Source organism: Apostichopus japonicus, chromosome 3 (genome assembly GCF_037975245.1).
Source record: "Apostichopus japonicus isolate 1M-3 chromosome 3, ASM3797524v1, whole genome shotgun sequence".
Lineage (NCBI taxonomy): Eukaryota > Metazoa > Echinodermata > Holothuroidea > Aspidochirotida > Stichopodidae > Apostichopus > Apostichopus japonicus.
The window spans coordinates 16,808,278-16,832,923 of NC_092563.1; the positions used below are offsets into that span (position 1 = coordinate 16,808,278).

The window sequence follows — 24,646 nt, forward strand, 5'->3', positions numbered from 1 at the left end:
CGTAACAGCTTTTACCATGGAGTGGGTGACATCAAATAGCAATTTATTTAAAGATTCCTGTGGCTATATTGTGTAAGTCCATCATCCACAGAGAAAAATAATGGTCAGTGTTTTTTAGAAATGGAAGTAGACAAAAAAAGCATAGAAAAAGGTTTACATTTCATGCAACAACAAGACCTTAAAAAAATTGGAACTTATATAACGTGGTACTTTTGTTGTTGAATATTTGTCACATTTTGATGCTTCCATAATTTGGTCATTAATGAAAACGTAAGATACTGAAAAATATAATATGCGGTACTTTTCATCATCAAATTCTTTCCGGAAACTTTGAAAATGAACCTCACTGTTTTGCAAATGTGAAAAATGTAAAAATCGCTGCATTCAATTTGTGAGACACATGATGTTCAGTGTGAGTGCTCTTCAGCGTTTCTACACAGGGCGTTGTCACATCGGTCCCAATGTGCGGAATCTGTACTATTGACAGAGATCTGAATCAAAGTAACACGTTTGCTTAAAAACGAAAAAATACAAAAAAGTACAAGCAACCAAAAGAAGCAATATATCATACGTGAAACCCTTCATGTAAACAGCTATGGAACCAATGGCGTAAACGAAAGGGTTTTTATTAGAATTAATAATCAGTATCAAAGAGAGTATCTTATCTATCGTTAGGTTTGTACTAGTATTAGTTTTGTTGTCTTTCTTGCATTAATGATCACCAAAAAACAAAAACAGAAGTACAAGGCTTGTAAAACCTTTGTTCTCTTTCTTGCACTAATGATCAATATTTGATACCCCAGTTGAATAATCTCTGCTATCACATACACGAAATTATAGTTTTCGACCGTGAAATGTCACTTTTCTTCTTTTTTTTCCATGCTCTCAGTGGTTCTTTCCTCCGCAGTTCTTATTAGAGATGTGAGATGTCTTCCATACTCAGTCTGAAAGACCAAAAAAAGTGGGGAGGGTGCATGATATTTATTAAGTCCGTCAGTGCTTATTCAGTACTCTTTGCAAAGCATCCTGCACTATGAACCTTCTTTAAAGGAGTGTATGCTGTTTCCAGTTAGAGAAATCGTTCACGATTACTGCTTTCAGTGTTACACCAGAAACCACTCCATGATAGCACAGAATTAACTAACTTATCTAGTACACTATAACAGTCTGAATCCCCATTGTTTCCAATTTTTGAAGGGAATTTAACTAACGTTTCTTGTGCACTTTACAGTTTGAATACCCATTGGGATTACAGGTAAGAATTAAGGGGACACAAAACCCAACCATCATCTTAAGTTAAGCTTATGTGACAGAGATCTTTGTGAAAAGCAATTCCTACAAATTGTTTACAAAACGCTTGTTCCGTTTGGGGATTTAGTTTAAACCTGGCTAGTACTGTTAAGTCCTGTCTGGGAGCTGTCATTTTGTAAATCCGTCATTTCATAGTGCCACTGGGATCTGAAACACTTTTGTATCTCTTTGGTTTCCTTTTCTAATTTTCAAGGTGAACTGTTTCTAGTGTTGAATTTGACATTGAAATGAATGCCATCATTAGGTTATGTTAAGAGGTACAATGTTTTACATTTAGCATTATTTCTCCGTCACAGAAAATAAACAATGAAATATATCAAGAAAAATATAAATAATAAGTACACATGAGATGATGTCATATTTCGACTTGATCTCCATAATGTTCATATTCCTATGCAATCTGAGAGGACACGTGGAATTCAGTCCTCAAATTAGTCAACTTGATTGATACCTAAAGGATAATTTTTTTTTTTTACAATTATACGTACTTTAGATTCAAAGAAGTGCTCAAAAGATCATTGTACATGAATGTCATGAAAACAACACCATAAAATAGACAAAAAGTATGTCTGATCTTTACCCTTTGGTAACATGTTACTGTTCCGTCTTGTGCAACCGCTATTACCATGTCAGGTTCTGCGGCGTCAGGAACGGTCGCCAAGAAGGTGACATTGTCAGAAATTTTCCACGAAGTCACAAAACGTCCGGTTAAAGTGAATTCATCAACACATTTGCAGGATCCATTTTGGATAGGCAAATCTTGCAGAATGAAGACAGATCCGAAACGATCCACACATATTGACTGAGGGTGACGTTTGGTCATTCCATATGAATATTCATAAAGAAATTTAGCACTTTCATCCAGAGCAACAGCTTTGCGACCGTCACAAGCCATGATCTTTCCCTGGTAGGAGTCAATCGATAGAGGTGTTTCAATAATTTTATCAAAATTATATAAATTCGTTCTCTTAAACTGAAGTAAAGTTCCAGTTCTAGTACATCTTAATTTCATTAAATATCTGTTTGCAAGGACAACGAGAACTGTATCTGCTACACTTTTTAATTTTGTCATACACTTCGGCAAGGACGCTTTATTCCACAAATGATTAAACGTTTTATTGTAACTCAAACTTCTAACATTTGGACCAACAGATAGAATCGTCAAATTCTCATTCAAATTGCAACAGAAGCTCGGTGGAGCAGTTTTACCATCATCCATGTTTGATGCTGCTTGGAAAATCACGCTCTTTGTATCTTCTATGTTGTTCAAATCTACGGTTAATAACAAGTATTCTTTATCGCGGTACATGCTGGCAACAAAGGTACGATTTTTAGAAGAAGGACTGATTGCTGAGAGAAACCAATTATTTTCTGAGCATTCCTTTAGACGGAACTTTTTCCAAATGCTCCAATTATTGTTTTCGATTTTTGGTACCGTTTCAAGTTCGACGAGTGGAAAACGATCAGACAGGTTCTTAGCAGTAGTTTCGATCATTTTCAACTTCTCTGGAAACGGGACGGCATCGTAAGATATGTTGACGGATTTCAACGCAGCTGCCACATCAGGGGCAGCGACTAAGGTTGACCACATATCCGTTTTCTCACTAAAAACAGCTGCACTTCTTTGCGCATTTGCACTACGCATCAGCTCTTCATCTAGTTTACTTTTCATCTCATTAAGAGCTGTTAGACAAGTTTCCTTCCTTTCTTTCACAGTATTCACTGCATCATTACTATGATGACATAGATGCTCCAGTCTTTTCTTTGCTTCATCCTCTATTTTTGCAATGAACGCTTCTTTTTCAGAAGTGATCTTAGTCTCAGCTTTGGACGTATCTGACCGAATTTCATCGAAACATCTTTCAGCCTCGGTCTCGATTTGTGCGTGTAATTCATTTACAGTTTGCAAACGATTTCTCAGTTTTTTATCGCCCTCGCTTGAAATATTACACAATTCCTCGAGTTGTTTGAGAATGTTGGCAAAGCTGGTTGCAACTTCTTCAATGGCATGTGATTTATGCGATACTGGTGCACAAACGGGGCATATTAAAGTACTGCACGTCATACAATTGAAGTATAAGATTTGATCTGCATGCTGATTACACTTAGGGGCTTTGTGAATCGAAGTAAATTTGTCAACATAATTAGACACATTACCGCTTTGTAAATCTTCCAAAAGTATCAAATTAACATGGTTTTTTAGACTTTTCATGGTCTTATGAGGTTTGTAACATTCCTCACATAGAAACCCACCACAATCAGCGCAAAATGCCTCAGATAACTTAATCTCATCACATGAGCTGCAGCTTCGTTCCTTCTTCTTTTGCTTCAGCTCTTGTTCAAGCTTATGGTTCTCCAAAATGGCTGCCATGACAAAGTCATCCTTGATTCCTCCTACGCCATCCGGTGGTAGGTCAGTATCCTGGCGACAAATCGGGCATTGGAACGATCCTGCCAATGGAGCTCGGGTCCTCAATGTATCTTCAAGACATTTTGTGCAAAAGCGATGTAAACATTGTAGAATCTTTGGAGCATTCAAGACATCCAAGCATATTGGACAAGACAATATTTCATCGATCATACTTGAGGTGTCGGACGCCATTGTGTGTTCAACCTTTGAAGGAGAGGAAAGAGTGAGCAACGAGTAATCCAAAGATAAGTAGCAGAGGTTACATTATGTTCAGTATGTGCGGTAATGATAAATTCATCAGTACATTTTGTTAAATAAAAGTGATTGAAGTGAAGTGATTCCGGTAACAAATATATATTTCAAAATATTATATTACGTTTGTGTCAATCCTTTTGTTCTGCTTCATTACATCAGAAGATCAAAACCGACGTTGAAATTTGATACTCTAACTACACTTATAGATGTGTTCGTTGCAATGAAGGAAATGTCACATCGACATATGGTCTCATCTGCACTCAAGTGTTTAAATAATTATGTAGGCCTACATTTAATTTGAGCGCTTTTGTTAGGCTATGTCAAGGAAGAATTGTATAAGAAGATAATATCGCCAACAGTCATGGAATGCATTGCAATATTACTTATGGGGTTGTATACATCAAATACGTCCCCTTTATGACTTTTACTAACATTGATGTTCACGTTTTCCTAATCTGAACATTTGGAACAGAAAAATCAATTTGAAACCCATTAGCTCTCTGACAGTCTAACAGACAGTGTAGCCATAGGCGTACGAGGCGGGGGGGGGGGGGCAGACTGCCCCTCCCTACAAATTTCCAGAGGACAAGAAATTCGGGCAAAAGCCCTGAAAAATTCGGGCAGCCTAAGAGGAGAAAAAAAATATATATATAAATATGTAATACTGTAGCTTGCCCGAATCTTTTTCATATTTTTGCCCGAAAATTCCATGGAGAGTGTTCTGTGTTATTTGTTTTGTGACATTAATATTAATATAGACCTAATGATTTTCTTTATTTAGCATCATGATGCCCAAATATTTCCGTGTAACACCACCGTAAGCGCAGCTAAGCTACCACGCTTTTTGCACTATCGCTCAAAATTATTAACAGGGAACGCCGCTCATAATCGTGGTGACAAGCATGCATGGAGATTAGCAGTCTCTGAAGTGCAAAAAACCCCTGACTAGTCAACTGTATACCTGGACATCCCAGACATGAGTGTATATAAGAAACATTTTCTTTTTCATATAGATGGTGGGGGGGGGGGGAGTGCCTACAAGCCTAAAAGCACATGTTTATCATATTCTTTGTTATATTTTATACTTTTTTTGTGAGACAAATTGCAGTCTCACCCGACACAGCGACATTTTCCCGCCTACGTGTCGTTGAACAATGTACGTTTTTCTGGGGGTAGCTGAGTACTGTGTTAAAATAATAAATACCGTAACTAAATAGGAGTTAAAAAATATACTGTCCTAGTTTTCCCCGTCAAAGTGATGTTTTCATTTTTTCTTCTTCTAATTTACCAAATTTTTGGGGAAGTGTAAATTTCTAAACATGAGATTATAAAATAAAGAATGTTTAGATGCAACTTGCAAGGCCTCAGAAGTGCCATTTCCGGCAATCTGAGAGGCATATTTTGCCAAAAATTTGTTTGTACGCTACGCGCCAACCGATGGTGGCGCTCCGCTTAGTGTCCAGAGCCGTATACAGAGAGAGTTTGGCCAACCATGTAACCGATTTGGATTGGTCGAGAGGGACAACGCCCACACAGGGTGGTAAAATAGGTCCACTTGAAAACTTTATAGCAGGCGACACGCATACTCACAGTGTATAGACTATCGTTTGTGTACACGAAAAAAGTACAAAATTATTAAAGAAATGGTGCCGGGGGTGCTGCAATCGGTCAGAACATGGATATTGTTGTTTGATTTTCCGACTGACCATGAAAGAAGAGGATTTTTTTGGGAGTAGAAAGAACAAGATGGAGATCTAATGAAAAAAGTCTGTGTAGCCTAGGCCCATAGCCATAGTGTAATACGAGTAATGTACAAGCAATGCGAGAATTTTACGTTCAGACTGGTCTTTAAATTTGTAATTACATTCATGGCTATTCTCTCTCGTTTTACGATCCACAAATTCGATTTCATTATGCCAGCTCTCCTAATCATATGCATGGCAGTTTCAGTCGCACATATAGCTATCCTAATTCCTAGTTATTGTATGCCTAGGTTATGCCTAGCCTAAAAAGTATAACTTTTAGTTTAGGGTGGGCTAGGCATAACGTAAAGCCCTAATCCTAAGTTAAGCCCGAAGCATAAGTTAAGCCTGGGCTTAGTTAGACCTGGACCATTCTTGCTATTACTACAACTGTTATAGCACATTACATAATATGGCACAGTATAAGGCCAAATTATACTAGGCCTAAGGAAAACAAATAGCCTAGGCCTAAACTAGTTAGGCTAGGTCTATACTAATTGGCAACTTGTGGGTTGTGTACACATACAGGCCTAATTACAGTATATAGACCCTTTTAGTATGCCATAAACAAGTGCCCAAACGGTTAAATGATCTTGGTTTGTGTTAATTGTCAGCATTGGCCTAGCTTTTTTAGGCTAACATGAATTCAGCCTAATTTTTTCTTCTTCAAAAGTATAGCCTAGGCCTTGGTTTAATTTGGATGCAGTCAATGTAGCAGGGGCCTAGGCTACATTTCAAAGATCACTAGGCCAAGGCTAATTATGGTACTGGTAGCCTAGCCTTAGTTATGCTTATTGCAAAGACTACCCTTCACTCTTGTCTTGGTCACTGAATTATCTTAAGAGCCCTGTCACCACATGTTGATAAAGAAATGTTCAAAATATTGCGTAGGCCTAGCTTGGGCAATGCATGGTTTCGTTTGACTGTTTTAAAGCAAGACTTGAACTGATTTGAAACTTCAGTGTTAACTGGTATTTCATTAAAAAGCAAAACTGTCTGTGCATTCCAACGGAGTGCAAATTAAGAGGAGGGGGGGGGGGATGCAGTATGATAACTCTTTCAACTTTTAACACATTATAAATGCACTTATGCCAGAAACTCATTGCATCACTGTCAGTAACTCCTTATTCCCCTAATTGACACCCACATTGACGATTGAAGTTAAAAAAATCTTTCAAAATTATCTTTAGACAGTAAATTACAACTCCCTGAATTTCAGGCCTTTTTTTACAAATCAAAGGTGACATGTGCTCTGTAGAAAAGTTTTAACACATTATAAATGTACTTATGCCAGAAACTCAGTGCATCACTGTCAGTAACTCCTTATTCCCGTAATTGACACCCACATTGACGATTGAAGTTAAAAAAAATCTTTCAAAATTATCTTTAGACAGTAAATTACAACTCCCTGAATTTCAGGACTTTTTTTACAAATCAAAGGTGACATGTGCTCTGTAGAAAAACTCCTAAAAAGCCACAGTAATAGCAGACTGTGATAAAGACGAACCTGGTGAGTGACTATTAGACTGAAATCCAGTTCCTGCAACCACAGCAATAAAGTCTTTGTTTTTAATCAATGCACTTGTGTGTTTGAAATTTTCAAATGGACACTCAATGGCAGTTGGTTAAGATATAAGGTTTTACCTTCATCATGGAGAGTTGAAGGGAATCTGCCTCATCATCTGAATAATGGACTCAAGGATAGCATCAAATCATGATTGGATAATAATTTTGAGCAACTAAATATCTGGCAATTTGAATGTTTGTATTATTTTTTTACATATTATTTAAGCTGTTTAGCTCACACAGAAGCAAATGATCAAGTGACAACAACCGATGCAGTATATTTAAAGGCATTGAAGACTCGCCCTAAACCGCGTGCCACGCTCTGAAAAAGTTTACTTTCTGTTGCTTGCAAGTGAAGTTTTTTTCCGTGTCGCTACAAAATACAGACAGAAATGAAACCTGATACCTTGTTATCTTTTATCTAGACCTGAGATGTCCACGCTGCTATGTGCACTGTGTTGTGGGTATTGACCGTGATGTTTGTATTGACCGTACATTAATGTCTACAGTATTTACAGATGGTAGCAAGCTGTGTGTGTATTTTCTGGGATCAATGGTGGTGTCTAACACTTCTGTTACACTGCATTCGAAACTAGGTCAGATAACGGGCATGAGACATATCTTTGTGCGGGAGTCTTCACACCCTTTAAGGAGAAGTATTTATATCCCATTAATAGAGAAAGAATTATGTTTCAATTGGTAGCATGCAACTTTAAATTTTGCAAACATTAGAAACAATCAAACAAATGACAAGGTTCATTTACAAGGTAATCTACTGCCCTATATTTCACATTAATCTGTCACATCAGAAGGTCACAGCTTTCAATAATTATACAAACAAAATCCCTTGATGGGTGCTTGGTTATATTCCTGCAATTTTCAAGTTTATCAATGTAATAAGTTCTGAATGTGGCAATGTGGAGAAGCTTTGGGATAATTTGTGGATAAGACTGCCAGACTATCAACAAGATTCCACATCCATGCAACTCCAACGGCTTCCTGCACCTCCTTGCAGATGTACCACATGTCCAAAAAAAGTCAGCATTGGTTAATGTAATTAAAATCTGGCTTACTCCTGAGCTGGCAAATACACATGAATTGTCAAGTGCAGAGGTCAGTGTGAAACCACTGAAAGATCTTCTCAGCTTTCAAGAAAACAAAGACTTGAAGCTAGCTCCCAAATTGACAGAGGCCACACTTACACCGTCCCACTCTCATAAGATGAAGGTATCACACACACTTCATTTTGCTTCTGCGATGCAGTGCCTGGTAGACTGTGCGGGTCACCCAATGGATGTTTTAACAACTGCCTGGTTTATAGAGCTCTGCAACAGATATTTCATCCTGATGTCGAGTCGTCATCCTGTCATGGCCTTGAGCAAATTGAACCCAGTTCAACACAAAGCAGCTATTGAATTCTTGTCTAGGTACTGTCAAATCCACATCACCATCATTGCTGGTTCCAGCTAAGCCAACCATAATAAAAGAGTACAATGAGGGTTGTTTAATTCACCCAACAGAGCTTGCATTCCAGTACCTTTGGGCAGCTGAAAAGATATTCAGAAATTGTTATATGAGTGTGTTTGTATGCATGAATATGTGTGATTTTCTTGCTTTACAGAACAGCTCCATTTTGATAAGCTATGTAACGTGGAAACCTGCCAATCATATGTTTGAAATAGGACAGGCTGAAACGATTCTTAAATGAAAAGCTTAACGACTTCTTGCATTTTGATACATCACTGGTCAGGTTAGGCCAGTAAGGGCAGTATGAAGAATAAGTAACAATTAATAATTATCATTATGGCCATTTGCTGTTTGCATAATAACAAACTGAATGATGTCATCAGCCCTGTGCTCAGTTGACAGAACTGACAAGTAGGCACACTATGTCAGTGTGATCCATGAAACCTTATTAAGGACATGACCGTATAGTATATATGTTAATGGAAAATACATAAGCTACAACATACACCAGTATTCAGTTGTTGCAGGTTTTTTTTCTCGACAGACCCATTCAATCTATTGCACCTACTATAGCCTAGTACTACATTCCTGAGAAATTAACACCACAATATCAGTCTTAGGTTTGCCCACAGACTCCCAACTATTGCTAACTCCTACACTCAAGTATATAGTTTAGTAGAAAAAAGGACCAGGAGAGACACTCAAGTCCCCATTAAGGACCCTAAGGCTATATGAGAGGAATAAAACCGAGGACATCAAATGTCATACCCAATTACAATGCTTAATGTACTCATCCAAAGCATTCTTAAACCCATTCACACTACTTGCAATTCAACCTTCTCAGGCAAACCATTCCATCCATTCACAACCCTTGTATTAGACTTTAGCGAAAAAGTTATGCCGAATATTAATCCTACTTTGTAACTTCTGGAGTTTAAGACAATGACCTCTGCTACAACTACTTTTGGCAAACCTGAAAAGATCAGTGAAGCATAAATTGTCATTTTATGTGTAGGTCTACTCTATTTAATTGAAGGATCTATTAATGTAGGTCTGATGGTATAGTTGTGCGTCTGTAATCTAGCCTAGCCAGGACTGTTAATGTGTGCTTTTCGTTTGTATGACTAAAGTAGGACTAGTAGTATGAGGCGTAAAATAAACAAGTGTAATGACAGGTTTTCAGCTAGTTTTCGTTGCATTTCAGGTGTGAAGATAAACGTAAATGTCATTAACTAACGCATACTCTAATTCATTACCTGATATCCATTTTGTTCCTCGTATGCCTGTCAAAATCTGACATTCTGAGTCGCTTCGTTTGTTCGCAACGAGCACAGTGTGCAAAGCTGATATACTATTGTGTGTGATGTTTTTCGTGTTTCGCGCAACTGGTAACGACATCTGGACCTATTTTGATCAACGAGGTAAATGAATCTGGAGAAACTATCACACAGTAAATACGAGCGTACCATGTATGGAGGGTCATGTGATGTGTTCCAGGGTGGTACTAATATACTACTCTCCCTATTACGCATGATGATTTCACCCAACTAGTATGTAAATGTGTTTGCGTGCTTAGAGCAGCAGACGACACCCGTTACCTAGCAATAACCGTGCTTGTAGCCTAAGTGATAGCTATATTTCCGTCGAGCAGCATTAGGCTCTGTTCCATGGCACTACGACGTTGTCACAGAGTGTTAGCACCAATCAAAATAGATCTCAGAAAAGATTTAGGGTTTCAGCCAATCGCAGGCATTTCCTGGATAAACAACATGTCTGCGCCCTTGTGTAAACTTATGCCGATCCCGGTTTCAGTAGTGTACATGGAATTACGTACTAATAGCCAAGGCCTATACTAGTTACAGTCACTTTATTACGCTGAACAACCAAAGTGAAGGCTTCAGTTCCTATTTTTGATATGAACGCAATGCATGTGTGCCCGGTGACTGTGCTAAGGACTAGCAGGTAAAAGTGGTCGGATTTTCACAAAATAACGTTATTGCGTTACTTGACAAATTGACAATTCGTCCATATGAGTCAGTTACACACTGAGACGTGAGACTGGAGTAGGCTAGGCCCTAATAATTAAATAGGCAAAGGCCTAACGTTTACAGCTCGTATGGCACCAGTACCTATTTATCTGAAAACCAAACTCATGATGAGGGACGTGTTGAAGATTCATGTGGATCTTCCAGGCAGGTAGGTCTAGGCCAGGGTTGTCCAACCTTTTGCAGAGGAGGGCCACATGGAATGATTATGATGAAGGAGGGGGCCGCATGAACCCTAGCCTACGCTCGATTTTTTGCCCGAAGCCCAAGGCAACAAAATGTGAGCACTGCGAGCAGAGCGCACTGATTATACAGTTGTTATTCTGCCGATTCGAAGTAAGCTTTCACATTCATATGGTACGGATTCTAAAGTCAGGCCCTAATGGTACTGATTTATTTTCCGTCCTGATAAAACGGATGAATAAAGTTCAGCCGCCCGCCCCTCCCCCTCCTCTACTGAGAGAGTGTCACAAAAACTGACCTGTATGCAGTTTTTTGGACGCAGAAGGTTCGGATGATGATTATATAGCATTCAAATTGTTATCAATATATCTGCTCACTAAAATTTCGCACCGTAGATAATCTCTGGCGGGCCGGACGCAGCCTTGAGGCCGGTCGGACTGTGGCCCGCGGGCTGTAGGTTGGGCAACCCTGGTCTAGGCTATATAATGTTTCTTCTCCAGTCCTACATTTGTTCAAACAAGAAGATATTATTCCTACTTCCCCATGATATTTCAGAAATATGATAGATTTGAAGACAAACAAAGGTCTGATTGAGATATTGAAATGCAATGGTCTCCAACTGTGTAAACTCATTGAACTTCAATAGGCCTGTACATGTTATGATATTCGTTGTAAATTGATTGTGCCATCAATAACATTGTCTGCAAAAAAAAACATTTTTACAGGTTGCACAAGATTATTCTTCCCCTGATGAAGTCTTCTCAAAATAGGTGGGCTGTGTGGAATGCAATGTATTTTCCATATAGTGGAGACTTACTCCACATCCATAACTTACTCCACATTCATCATATTCATACATTCATCTGCTGATGGTTCTCCAAAGTTTCATTCCCTACAGTATGTGTGGCAATTGTATTGAGGTATGATTTGTTCTTTGACATTCAACTCCAAAATTGGACTTCAGTTTTAAAGTTCCAGGTGCTAGAAACATAGACCAAATTGATTTTTTTTCTTTTTGGAACTTGTTAGGCCATTATATAATCTGTTCTGGTGATGCAGAATTCATTCAGCAGATGGTTCAATTCCATCAACAGATATCATACAGCCATACAGTTTCCAAAAAGAAGGTCAAGTATTCGGCAACATCATGAGACTTGTAACAAAAGGAATTACAGGATTTTTCAATTGCAAAGCTCTCGTTGAATTTCCTCACATTGTCTACATAGGAATTTTCTTTGTGATACAGTAATCTAGCTTTCTAGTGTCAATCACTCTACATAGCAAATGCGAACAGTAGGGGTTATTTTAAAGTTATCATGACTTCATTATAGACCATCCACTGGTGTTCCAATGAAAGGCTCAAAATGAGTTGTTAGCTCGGCAGCTAACTTCAGATTAAACAACAACAAAAACTGTTTAAAGAAAATGTGTTTGGATGTTGCCATCTCAGACTTTGGAACTACTGGGGAACAGATAACTATCATAGAGAAGAACAGCTTTCAGCAAACTGGTTATCCACCATAAGCCATGTGTATGGAAATGTCTGTAGTTAGTGGACCTGAAGTTTCCCACCGGGATGCTCTGTAGGCTAGTGTAGGCCCATATGTTTAAACAAAAGAAATTTTTATTACACACATAGGCATACATTTCTCATCAGCGAAACAAATTGTTGAACTATGCAAATATTACAGCATGCTGGCATGGCTGAGCTAACATTGGATGATTTTGAGCACCTCTTGTAAAGCCAATGTGTTCATAAGCACCATTAGATGACTGGAAAAAAACCAGATATTTTCACTTGTATGTAATCCATTTGTGCTTAACTTTGCACCTAACCACCCCAGATAAAGTTATCATGAACAATGTTCATCTTGTATAGTGTTCTCCATAAATTCTCCCTTCGTATTTGCTATTCTGTGTTCCCCAGTTTTCCATTAAGGACATGCATTAGTCACTGAATCACATATATTATCTGTCTAGTTTTTGTCCATTTTAGGGCACTGTACCACCCCAGAAGTGTTTAATACTGAAACTGGTAAATGGAAAGTGGTGGACACAGCATACATAAGCCTATGGAGAATTGGGGACAGCATAATGAACACATAAATTGGTGTCACTGTTCCTGTGGCTATGTAAAGGTCTCTTGTAATTTCTTTATATTCTTGCAAGGAAAAAGTTAATGAGTAAAATGTTTTGTGCAGTATAGAGGCCCGGTAAAGAAAGTAGATATGCATTGAGAGTGTTTCAAGTAAATCACTAATTCCAGGTGGGGTTCCTCTTAAAGGTGTACTTTATTGGCTAACTATGCTAGATATTCAAATATGGTCACCTTTGGTCAATATTCTTAAACTTTTTTTGATTACAAACTTTGAGGAAAATTCCTAACTGGGACATTTAGTCATCTTGTGTGTTCCTTAAAATTTCTGAGAACAGTTTGTATAGTAAAGACCTCCAGGAAAGTACTTTTGAAAACTTCTAGCAGTTATAGCATGCTAGAATTTGGGGCCTATACTGACTACCTTTAAAGCAGCATTTTGCGTTGGGTCGCTTTTTTCCACTTTTTTAACATGTGCATCGATTTTTTTACATGTATCAATCATAAAACAGCTGTCTAAGATACCATCCAAGTTTCACCCTGCCAAGAGCGTTAATTAGCGAGTAATTAACGATTTATGTCGATAAATGAGAAGAGTGTCCTCGACAAATTTCACAGTTAAAATTAATCGCATACAATTCCGCCAAACCCACTAGTTTGAATTCAACCAATCAGAGATGCAGGTTTAGTTATGAGCCGTTGCTAAAAATAGATTCAAGACTTCGCGTTGGTTGTACCAGGGAGTTGTTATGCAACTCCCTGGTACAACTGCCATATAGACTGTACACAAATCAAGCGTGGTGTTATATTACGTATCTGTCAATGACGTTCGTAGTGTTTAAATATTCATATTATGGGCGAGGTTTATTGGGTTCCCAACGGAAAATATCTTGGAGAACAACAAAGTTGAAAGTTGCAAATTTTTCGACTTTTATGCCACCATTTGAAGTAAAATATAAATAGATTAGCTAGTTATGTATGTCGTTATGGCAAAGTGGAATGAGTGAGGTTGAGAAAAATCATAGAAAAGGACGCAAAATGCTGCTTTAAAGCCAAAAGTTCGACTAATCTCTGTTCCAAAATACCCCCAAAAGTATGAACAAGTATTGTTATTCTTTAGTGGCTGACACTGGGAACCACCACCTGCCAGTAAGCACTTTGTAGTACTTTAGGGTGGAGGTTGAGGGGCTGGAGGTATCTGACTAAAACTGAGAGGTGTTGCCAATTAGAAGCATAAACACAGTATGTCTTCTGGGACACAATATTCTTGATAGGATTACAAGCAAATCACTTATAACAAAGAAGAAATGGAAAAATAGAGGCTTAACTTTAAACATGAAGGTAACCTATGGGTTTTCTCTCCTGACCAATGCAGTAAGTACAAGGCACCTTTCAGTATGTGAAATGATTGTGTTTATCCTATGGTTTTAATTTGTTCTATACTTCTAGAAATAATTAAAAATTCATTGAATTCAATGCATCATACTCATGGTTTCATGGGCAATGACTTTGTTTAATACCCTGTAATACCCAGGACACCTTGAAGCAGGAGCCACGACAAAGCAAACACATGAGAAATGATCTGCAGAAAGTTATGAACAGTTGTTAATTTTGTTTTCTTAACTTCCTGAAATCTACGAAATATATTGTATTGCTTCCTAACTATTCGTTTATTTTTCTACATTTTATTCATGAAGGCACCAATTCAATGCAAAGTGTGTTACTTGAGATGCCTCGACGATGGAAACAGTTGCTGACAACATCTGAAGTACGGTGGTTTGGAGCACTCAATGTTTCTGTGGTCCAAGCATGTTGCAGCATTTGTTGAGTGAAATAGTGAACCATGATAACTTACACCCATCCATTAAGAAAAGCGGAGGGGTGAGGTGGGGAGGGTGGGCGGGTCGAGAGTTCAGGTACACCAATCCATGGGCAACTTAATGTATAAATGCCTTTTATTATTATTATTCATCGTCATTCTTATTGTTGTTATTATTATTATTGTTGTTGTTTTTACTATTATTATTTTTATTATGATTATCGTCATTGTCATCCTCATCATTCTTATTGCTATTATTATTTTTGTTGTTGTTGTTACTATGATTACTATTGTTATCTTTATCATCATCATTCTTATTATTATTTTGTTGTTACTATTATTATCGTCATTATCATCATTATTTCTGTTATAAGTCTTCGGAGGGGGTGGAGTGGTATAGGTAACTGGGATTGTAATGACTTTTACAGTACATTTCAATCAAGTTTATTTCAAGCTCCTTATCACATCTTTTCTCTTACCCTATATATTCATATTTTGTGTACCTCGTGTATTTTTACATTTATACTATATTTTTGGTTTGAAATAAAAAGAATAAAATAGAAAAGTCTGAGTCATTGTATTTCAGTTGCTGTAGTTCTCTGGGGCATTATATCCAGAAAGAGGCCTCTTTTGATTCCTTGCCAAAGACTGAAGAAATCAATGCGATGGTGATTGTGTGGGTTAGTGCATGTGCGCGCGTGCGTGGGTGTGTGTGTGTGTGTATGAGACACTTTCTTGTAAACACGATATCTCAACAACTGAAGCTTGTATGTAACTCATACTCTTCATATGGGTAACCCATATTAGGAAAAAGACTACTATTGGTTTTGGTGGAGGTCAAAGGTCATTTGAGGTCACCAGAGGTCAAACTAAAAAACCTCTTAAACTGCTTGTTAACACAATATCTTGTAGGAAGGGGTAACTTGGAAGGATTGCATACTTAGTATGTAGATGGCCCATATTGTGTAGGAGATCCCTATTATATTGGACGCGGGTCAACAGTCATGTGAGGTCAGCAGATCTGAGGTGAAAGTCTGAAAATCTTGTGAGAAATTACTCTAAAAGTGAAATTGCGTTAATGTACAAACAAAGCACGTAGATTGCCTTTGGTGAGAACAAAATCGCTGTGGAATTTCATGCGTGTCAAATTTCCTTTGAGGTCAAGAGAAGCAGTTTTCAGAAAACCCAATCTACGGTACCCAACATCGACCATACTGTCATCACATACATGTTTCTGCATTACGATCATGATGCACAAGCTTATATCATTTCGTCGTCCGGATCAGGCATCCGTACAAAACTGTCGCAACGAAACCGGTGTACGAGCTGCATTTCGCGTAAGTTGCTGAGTTCCTGTAGGTTCTCTCTGGCCAGTATCTTTGTAGTAAGCAATAAGATTTTGATATGTACTTGGTATGTCGATGATCCATATCAATTGAATAACCCTATTGTTTTGGTGAAGGTCAATACAGCCCAAACTGTGAATAACCTACAAACATGGTATATCCAAATCTCTAGTTGAAATCAAAGCCCTAACAAAATTTCTCCTATGGGCCCGGCAAGTAATCACTAAATCTTTGACTTTCTGGTTTCTTATTTGTTCATTATTAGGCTGCTCATTGCCCTTTTGTAAATGATGTTCTTATGCTTTAAGAAAAGTGAATAATAAAAAAAAATACCACAGCAGCACGGCTAATAAATGAGCAGTGATGTAAGATGTTTGAATAGCTAACCACCGGACCAAAGTTCAGCAGGCTGATTCGAAATATACCAATAACAGATGAGAACAATTTGCGGAAGGAAGGAGTGCTTCTAAACAAACCTTCACATGATCAGCTATACGTACACAATAATGCACGTTTTGTAGCATATATAGTCCAATACACCTGTTTTCTCAAAGGTATTCCGTAAGAGTGGGGGGGGGGTCTTTAAAGAGGGTGGGGTCCGATCGATCTTCTAATTGTATGGCTTAGTGGGTCACTAGTTCCCAAACATATTCGAGACGGATGCTCATACCATTTCTGGTTTAGAAGGTTAAAGGTTAAAGTGCTAAACTGGCCATATTTTCAAACTGAGGCTAAAAATCGAAAGAAACTTGCAGAACTAATAGTTTCTATGGAAAACTTCCCCACCTTCCAAACGAGTGTGATAACGTCACAGAATCACAGGAGAATGGCATGTCCAAAATATTAAAGTCTTAAGAAAGTCAAAATCTTGGTTGGAACTAAAATTTACATGTGCGGCATTCAGTGGAAAGGATTTCGACTTCGAAAAGAATTTTCGAAACAATTATGGCGTTAACCCACACCCTATAGGTTTACCATTAGGATGAGCCTGATTAATTATGGTGTCTAAATGAATTAGGTCTATAGGAAGCTGAACCTCCGAATGCATATTATGGCAGACCGATGCTTTCACGTGATATCCATGTATAAGCTCATTGGAAGTTGCTTTCCATCTGAGGGCGCTTCATAAGAATACTTTCTAAGGCAAACCCCACAGCACTGGAAAGATCTGTGAACTTGAAACTTATAATTACCTTGAAAGCTAATTGGAAAGGTACGTTTTGTCAATTAAATCCCGATTTTCCCGTCTTTTAACTCCAAGCGGATGTGACGTAGTCGTGTACGTCAATAAGTCGGAAATGCAACATTCAATGGCATGATAATTTGTGGCGTATATACAGCATGACATTTTCTCTTACTTCTTAAGTTTCACATCTTTTCTTATACTTGAATAAAAGGCGGCATGTTAAAAAAGACATACAAAAATTTAAAAAATATAATAAAAAAATTACCAGAGGTCGGAGGCAATCGATATGACATTGCAAAACGAGCTTTGTCTTTATTATTTAAATATAAAATTTCAAGCCAGTCGGGCAAAGTTTACATTGGCGCAAAATACCGCTCCACAATATAACGTCATAAAAATCGATAAAAATACTGTTTGTGATAGAATTGGACTCGCTGGGTCCACTGATGCAATGATCAGGACGATCAAATGCATTATTGTAGGGATTGAGAGGAGAATGAAAGGGTATATAATTATGATATCATTCCGAGTCTATACAGCTAGGGGAGGCCAGTGGCGTAGCCAGAGGGAGCCAGGTTTTTTTTCTTCTTCAAATTTGCTTTGTGCACAGTCTTGCCCCCCCCCCCCCAAATGAGATCCAGTGATGTATTCAAAATTATACTTTTTTTAACATTTCTTCGAGTTCTGATCACAAGTATTCATACCTCAGGGCTCATGTTCATACTTCATGTAAGGTCAGAACTTGGTAATCAAACCGAAATATTATACATTTTGGGCCTTCATCATACCCACATACGGAGACCGTTGATCAATATCGTCCTACAGAATAAGCGCCAATAATTTGGCCAGTTGTATAACCGTTACAAACTAACGCTAGCAACCCATGTTTATTTTCAGCAACCAATGATGCCACTTGTGGAGAATAGGCCTAGTGAAACTTGTTTCTGTGGGAATCTGGGCATGTTGTGAATTAGAGAAGCAAATTTATTCACTGTATCCTTTTCATATTGTGCGGAATTATGCAGAAACCAAGACGACTGTCAAAGCTATAGAGGTAAATTAAGTGAAAGTGTGTCATGTTCCACTGAACCATTAGATGTGTATTTGTGCAGACGAGGTGCCCGTTAATACATATATTTCTTGGTAATTCCTACCATCAACCCCTCTTAAGAAAAATCTTGCCCCCTAACAATTGAATGTTGGCTACGCCACAGTGGGAGGCCACGTTGACTTAGAACTTATGTTGTTGGTACAAGACCACAGATGGGACTCACTATTGTTTACAGTCTTGCCCGATTTAAAATGTCCCGTGATTAAAATGGCATGCAAATGTGGCCAAGGAACAAATAAATATTAGTAGAGGGCGCTCTTGTTAGCTTACATTTAGAGCTAATTTATGTTCTACTTACATTCAAAGCCGTGTATACCTTTTTGTTTACATTAATGTAAGATAAATAACCTGTCATATTTCAAAGCTATAAGCCTTAAAGTGTTGAGATTCTTCATCCTATCAGACCAACCTATGAGAGGTTATTGATCCCCCCCCCCACTCCCCTTGGCAGTAGTATACTGCATGATGTTGGTGCGAAGAAGAGTTTTGCCTGACCATTGCCTTTTCCAAACTTAAATGATCGGGCTGTTGTTAGCATTATAGGAGTGCTGTTGTAGGTGCAACTTTCCGAGTTTTCCCTACGAAAACACTTGGGTATGGGGGAGGGGGCAAAGTGGAAATGTTATAAATAAATCAGCCTCCCTAGAGAGTCATGTTTTTTGTGGTAACATTAAACATGGACCCTCACACTTGCAAAGTCATTCACATCCAGTGTGAGGGTATGACAGATAGGTGGGGGGGGGGGGCAGGTGAGACACACCCAAAATGTTCTGCTCAGTATCCCCAGGGGAGACACACCCAAAATGTTCTGCTCAGTATGTGCTGTAGACATGCTGACGGAGTTAGTGTGAAGGCTGGTTGCATGTGAGATAGTTGTCACAACATCAAATGATGTAGCATCACAGGCAATTGGGTTCATCTAATAATTTTAAATTATTTTATGCTAGAGAGCACCTTGACAAGATTTCAGTCCCTTCCGTAATAATAAAAATGTCAAGAATGTGGATTTTTATCCATCTGTCAATAATAGTTAATGAAATAAACAACCAAATACCATTATCAATTGAGACTTGAGTTTATTGAAATCACCAAGTACAGTCCTCTTGTTGCAATGTCACCAGATTAAAGTATTGCCTTTATTCACCACAAATATGCTTTGATATCACTTGAATAACAAAACAAATCACTGCTTTTTTCCAGCAACTAGATCGTAAGTAGAAATAAGCAAGCACAAAGCACACATACTAATTTACATATGAAACACAACCAGCTATGGTATTTCCAAGATACATTTGGCATAGCAAGGTACTGTCAACCAGAATGAAAACATTTCATGGTTCCTGCTGCTGCTCATTGATTAACAGGGAACACTCCAATTATGTAATTATGAAGAAAGATCAATAATTGCCTTACAAAGCCACACCTCCTCATAAATACACACGTTATCAATTGTAACACACATCACCATGTGTAAGCTACCTATCAATAACACACTCACTTTTGATGGGACTGTGACTTATGGTTGTCTACTGTAGGTTTAACCCTGTGACCTCATTAATATTCATGATATGAGCACCAAAATCAATATTTTTATCAACAAATTATGGACCACCCACCCACCCACCAAATATAGCATTGATCAATCATAGCCCTTGTTAAGTTATCGTGCATAAAAACTTAAGTGTCACACACATACACATATACACACACACACACCGACCTGATTACAAAGGTTCCTTTGCTTTCTGCAAGGAACCAAAACTACAAAATGCCGTACACAAAATGCACATAAATTTAAGTTAACTGTTGTTTTTGATCCAGGCACAATGCAACATGATATGTCTTGTTAATTAAACAAAGAGGTAATTTCATACTACCTTGACAGCAAGGAAATTTTAATTGACTGAAAAGACTGACTGAAACCACAGAATGCTTAACATACAATGGGTGGGTTCATTTACTGCAATGTTCAGAAAATAACATAATATGAACCCTGCTGAAGGATAACTATTTCATGCCACAAAAAATACCTTTTCACAGTGAAAAGAACCTTTTTAGACTAAATAGATCTGTCAATAAAGGAACAGAACATATATCACCTGTGATTTGCAAAGGGCATATTTCTATAGCGTTTTAATGTTGAGAATTGTTATTTATTTTAACATTGCTTACTAATTATTAGTCACTAGTATAAAATTCTTCTTGATTAACTGTATGATTAGGTGGCAGAAATATGATAATTATGATAGTAACTTGAGAAAAAATTCCTACAAACCTTTTCTGCCACACCCCCTTTTTTTATCATCACTGAACAACCATTCTAATTGTTATTCTGCTTGCATACAGTGCTTTCTCAATTGACTTGAATTGTGATCAATCATAGTTATTTGGATCATTTGCTTGATCCTATGAAGTTTTACAGTACCTAAATGAGTAAACATCTAAGAATGTCTGCAAAGGTAAAATACTAACTGTATCCAGGGACAGTATTTAACTTATCACAATATGAGGTTCAACTGCATTATACCATACTGCAGCTTTAAACAACTACATACACATAAACCTGCAAAACCAAGAAATATGCCTCCTCCCAACCCATTGCCTTTTCAGGTATGCACAGTATGCCTTCATTATTAGCAATCATGGCTGGTGAAAGACATAAAAATTGATAAAACTAGTAGAACATATAATTTTCAGTTATGTCCAGCCAAATCAGTCTCTATGTGATTACTGTCATTTCTTTCTGCTACTACTGCACTCATAAACCTTTCTCTATGAGGCTTCTTATGCCCTTCAGCATGTCTCTTGACATAAATAGAATGAAAAGATAAAAAGTTTCAACACAATATGCATGAAAATATGAGTGTGATGTCTTGTATTTTGTGTAGAATATTTGCCAGTTTTGCCCACTTTTGGCAAAAGTTTTGCAAACTGCCATAGTGAAATTATTGAATTTCTTCTCATTCAATGTCTGAAAATTTTGCCAACAGATGATTGAACGAACACCGGCTCAGTGACTAAACTGAGAGGATGAACATTTCTAGTTGCCAGAGGAATGCTTGTGGTTGCAATTGTGACATTGCAGAGGAAATTGCATCCAACTTTCACAAAAATCCATCACAAAAAGAGTTTCCAGAGCACTTAAACAACCATAGATAAATGTAATACCACACTCAAGTTGTGAAATTTTAACCCTAAATTTATATAGCTTTTTTAATACTACTGATAAGTTACCAAGTGCTGTAAACTGGTCATATATACCAAAAGATTGATTGATTTGCAAACCCTGAAACTGGCATGTTGTATGATATGCTGCAGATTTCCTGTAAACAAGGCTCTACTTGATTCATAAATAAGTACTCGACCACATCGTGTGTCAACCTGAAAGAAATAGACATAATTTTCATAGAATTCCTAAATACAAACTGTAAATGATGACTCCTAGGCTGCTAGCACAGATACATGTATGGTGAACAAAATTACCACCTTGATGGTTATCTATTACATGTTAACACAACTAGGAAGCTAATTGTATTTTGCCAATTTTGAGCTGTCTACATAAACTTAATAGTTCAATCTTTTGTCAAGCAATCCCACTTGCTCAAACACAAGACTGCACGGTTTAAAGTTGGTAAAGGATGGCTAAGCCAAAGGCTGTCATACAGTCCCAGTGCTATGAGGGGCTTTCACACCACCCATTCAGTAGTTACTTCAAAAAGGTACTATAGAAAGATGAATAACAGATGGATAACAGCTAGATAGATTGACAGAGTGAAGATTCTGAGTCACAATAGTTCAAGTGGCATAGCTTGTTCGAGCTAAAAGTAACATTCCAATATGGGGGAGTCTTTCGAAAATCCAGTTGCTCAGACTTACACCAGTATTTTACATACACTGTGCTTGATCTCCATTAACCAGGTGCCACTCCATTAAATATGGAATAACAACATTTTGCTCCAGAGTCTCCGTTCATACAATACCATGATGGCAACTTCCATAGACCAGTCATGGAACCATGCAAAATATTTTGTGTGTCTTTGAGTGCAGCTTAACTTTCCTTTCCAATGTTTTTTGGTTGTGCTTCTATACTGCTAGTACTATCTTTTTTATCAGCATGTTAACGATCATTGACATCTTCTGCCAGGGTGTGTTGTCAGTAAACCATCTTTTGAAATTAAGGCCAGACTGTATAGTCATGCTTTTGAATGACATATCAAGTTCTCTTGGATCTCATGCTGATCACCTGTCACAATTTTATTAAAATAGCTCAACACCTTGTCCAAACAAGGATCTCAATCACTGCAGTTTACAAAGTCATTACAAACTGAGGGCTTCCAATTTCATCCACAAAAGTCCACGAAATACGTACAGTATAGCCTAGTGCTGAAGAACATGTGGAGTGAGTACTTGGTAATAATATTATATTTTTCAAAATTGCAGACAATACGCTGCACATTGTTATACAGTGTACAAAGGACAAACAATGGGGCATTAGACATATTGTGAATAGCCTTTGGGAAAGCACGACACCCCTCCCCTTGGATCCACCAGTACAAAGCTAAGTATTGATCCTAGGCCCTAGGGTACTAATAATTATTAAAATACCAGAGTGAATTGCCGTGCATGACACTGGCAGTACAGTTTGCATGCCTAAGTAAGGCTAACACAGTTACATTTTTAAAATACAGTTACGCCTAGTAGTAGTAGGCTAGTACTAGTAGTAACTACAGTAGTTAATACTATGCCTACTACTACTAGTTATAGGTAGGCTATATCGAAATTCGGACTTCTCCATCACTTCCAAAGCGCCCGAATCGACCGCTCGCCATTTCTCTATTTCTATGCTCCTTCACCTTGACTATACACGCTTGAAGCACTGATCTGTACAGATCAGTGGCTTGAAGTCGGGCTGGAAGTCGCCATTCTTCTCGTATACGCTTTGCACTTTGTTTACATCTATGGGCGCAGACATCTTGATTTGGGGTGCTTGGCAGCGATTGGCTGAAACCCCAAACCTTCTTTAAGATCTATTTTGATTGGTGCTAACATACTGTGACACCGTCACCCTCATGGAGAATTCCGTGGTTGCACTGAACTAAACATTTCCCCACATTTCATTCACTTATAGCGTGTTGTAATAACATTAGGCCATATGAGACAAAGCTTGCCTCTAGAGCTGTATTAATAAGTAAGATCTATTATGTAGAATGCCTGCCTTCATTCAAGAGAATAAGGTTGAACGTTAGCATTAGCACTATTTCGTAGGCCTGAAGTACCAGTACCTTCTTATGCCGTTAGTTCCCATGTCCGAACCGACCAATCTTTCACGAAGTCACTAACACTGTTCTCGAACTGCTACAGAGAAATATCAGTATAGTACCACCCTGGAACACATCACATGACCCTCCATACATGGTACGCGCACCCAATTGACATGAATCCTCCAGATTCATTTACCTCGTTGATTTTGATGCCCATGGTTTGCATCGAGGTAAATGAATCATTCATTTACCTCAATGATGGTTTGCGTGTGACGTCACAAATCGCCAGTCGGCCGAACTCTCTCTATATACGGCTCTGATAGTGTCATGAGAAATTTCGGGCACAAAAGTTTCTGCCCCCCCAAACCAAAATGGTCCCGTACGCCTATGAGTGTAGCCCAATAGAAAAGCATGACTAGATAATGGAAACATGGTCGTGTGGTAAAGAGGTAACTTTTGTCAGTGTCGGAACAACGGCAGTAGGTCACATTCAGTATCAAATTGAAGTTAGGCTTTTTTTTTATATGTTATTGTCGTTCACAATAATGGTTCACGAATAGCGTGCACTTTGTTTTTTTCATCACACCATAGCTCACTCAAGTATACGCATATAAGTATGCATGTTTTACACGAGAAACGACGTGTGTATGCAAGTCAAACCGCAACCCGGAACTAAAATGTAATACAATAGATTACTTACCACAGCAGCACGGTTCTTTCACAGTTTGTACATATAGAGTATCCCACCAACGCAAACAGAAAATATCAACGTTTTGTATAGGTGATCGTTTCGAATCAACTTATTTGAAAATAAATAATAACTGAGTTTTGTCTGTAACCATAGGCCTA

General features: G+C 38.0%; 1 protein-coding gene across 2 annotated transcripts; it reads right to left on the bottom strand.

Annotated features, from left to right (window-relative positions):
* Positions 1-805: 805 nt before the first annotated feature.
* Positions 806-24,646, bottom strand: LOC139965214 (uncharacterized). Of its 2 annotated transcripts, none has more exons than XM_071967372.1 (3): positions 24,498-24,646; positions 1,892-3,925; positions 806-944 (listed from the first exon to the last, which is right to left on the bottom strand). In XM_071967372.1, the coding sequence occupies exons 2-3, from the start codon at positions 3,911-3,913 to the stop codon at positions 858-860; spliced, it is 2,109 nt and encodes a 702-aa protein (XP_071823473.1). In that variant the 5' UTR covers positions 3,914-3,925; positions 24,498-24,646; the 3' UTR covers positions 806-857. The 2 variants fall into 2 exon arrangements, with proteins under 2 accessions (XP_071823473.1, XP_071823474.1); XM_071967373.1 differs by lacking the exon at positions 24,498-24,646 and adding an exon at positions 16,573-16,579.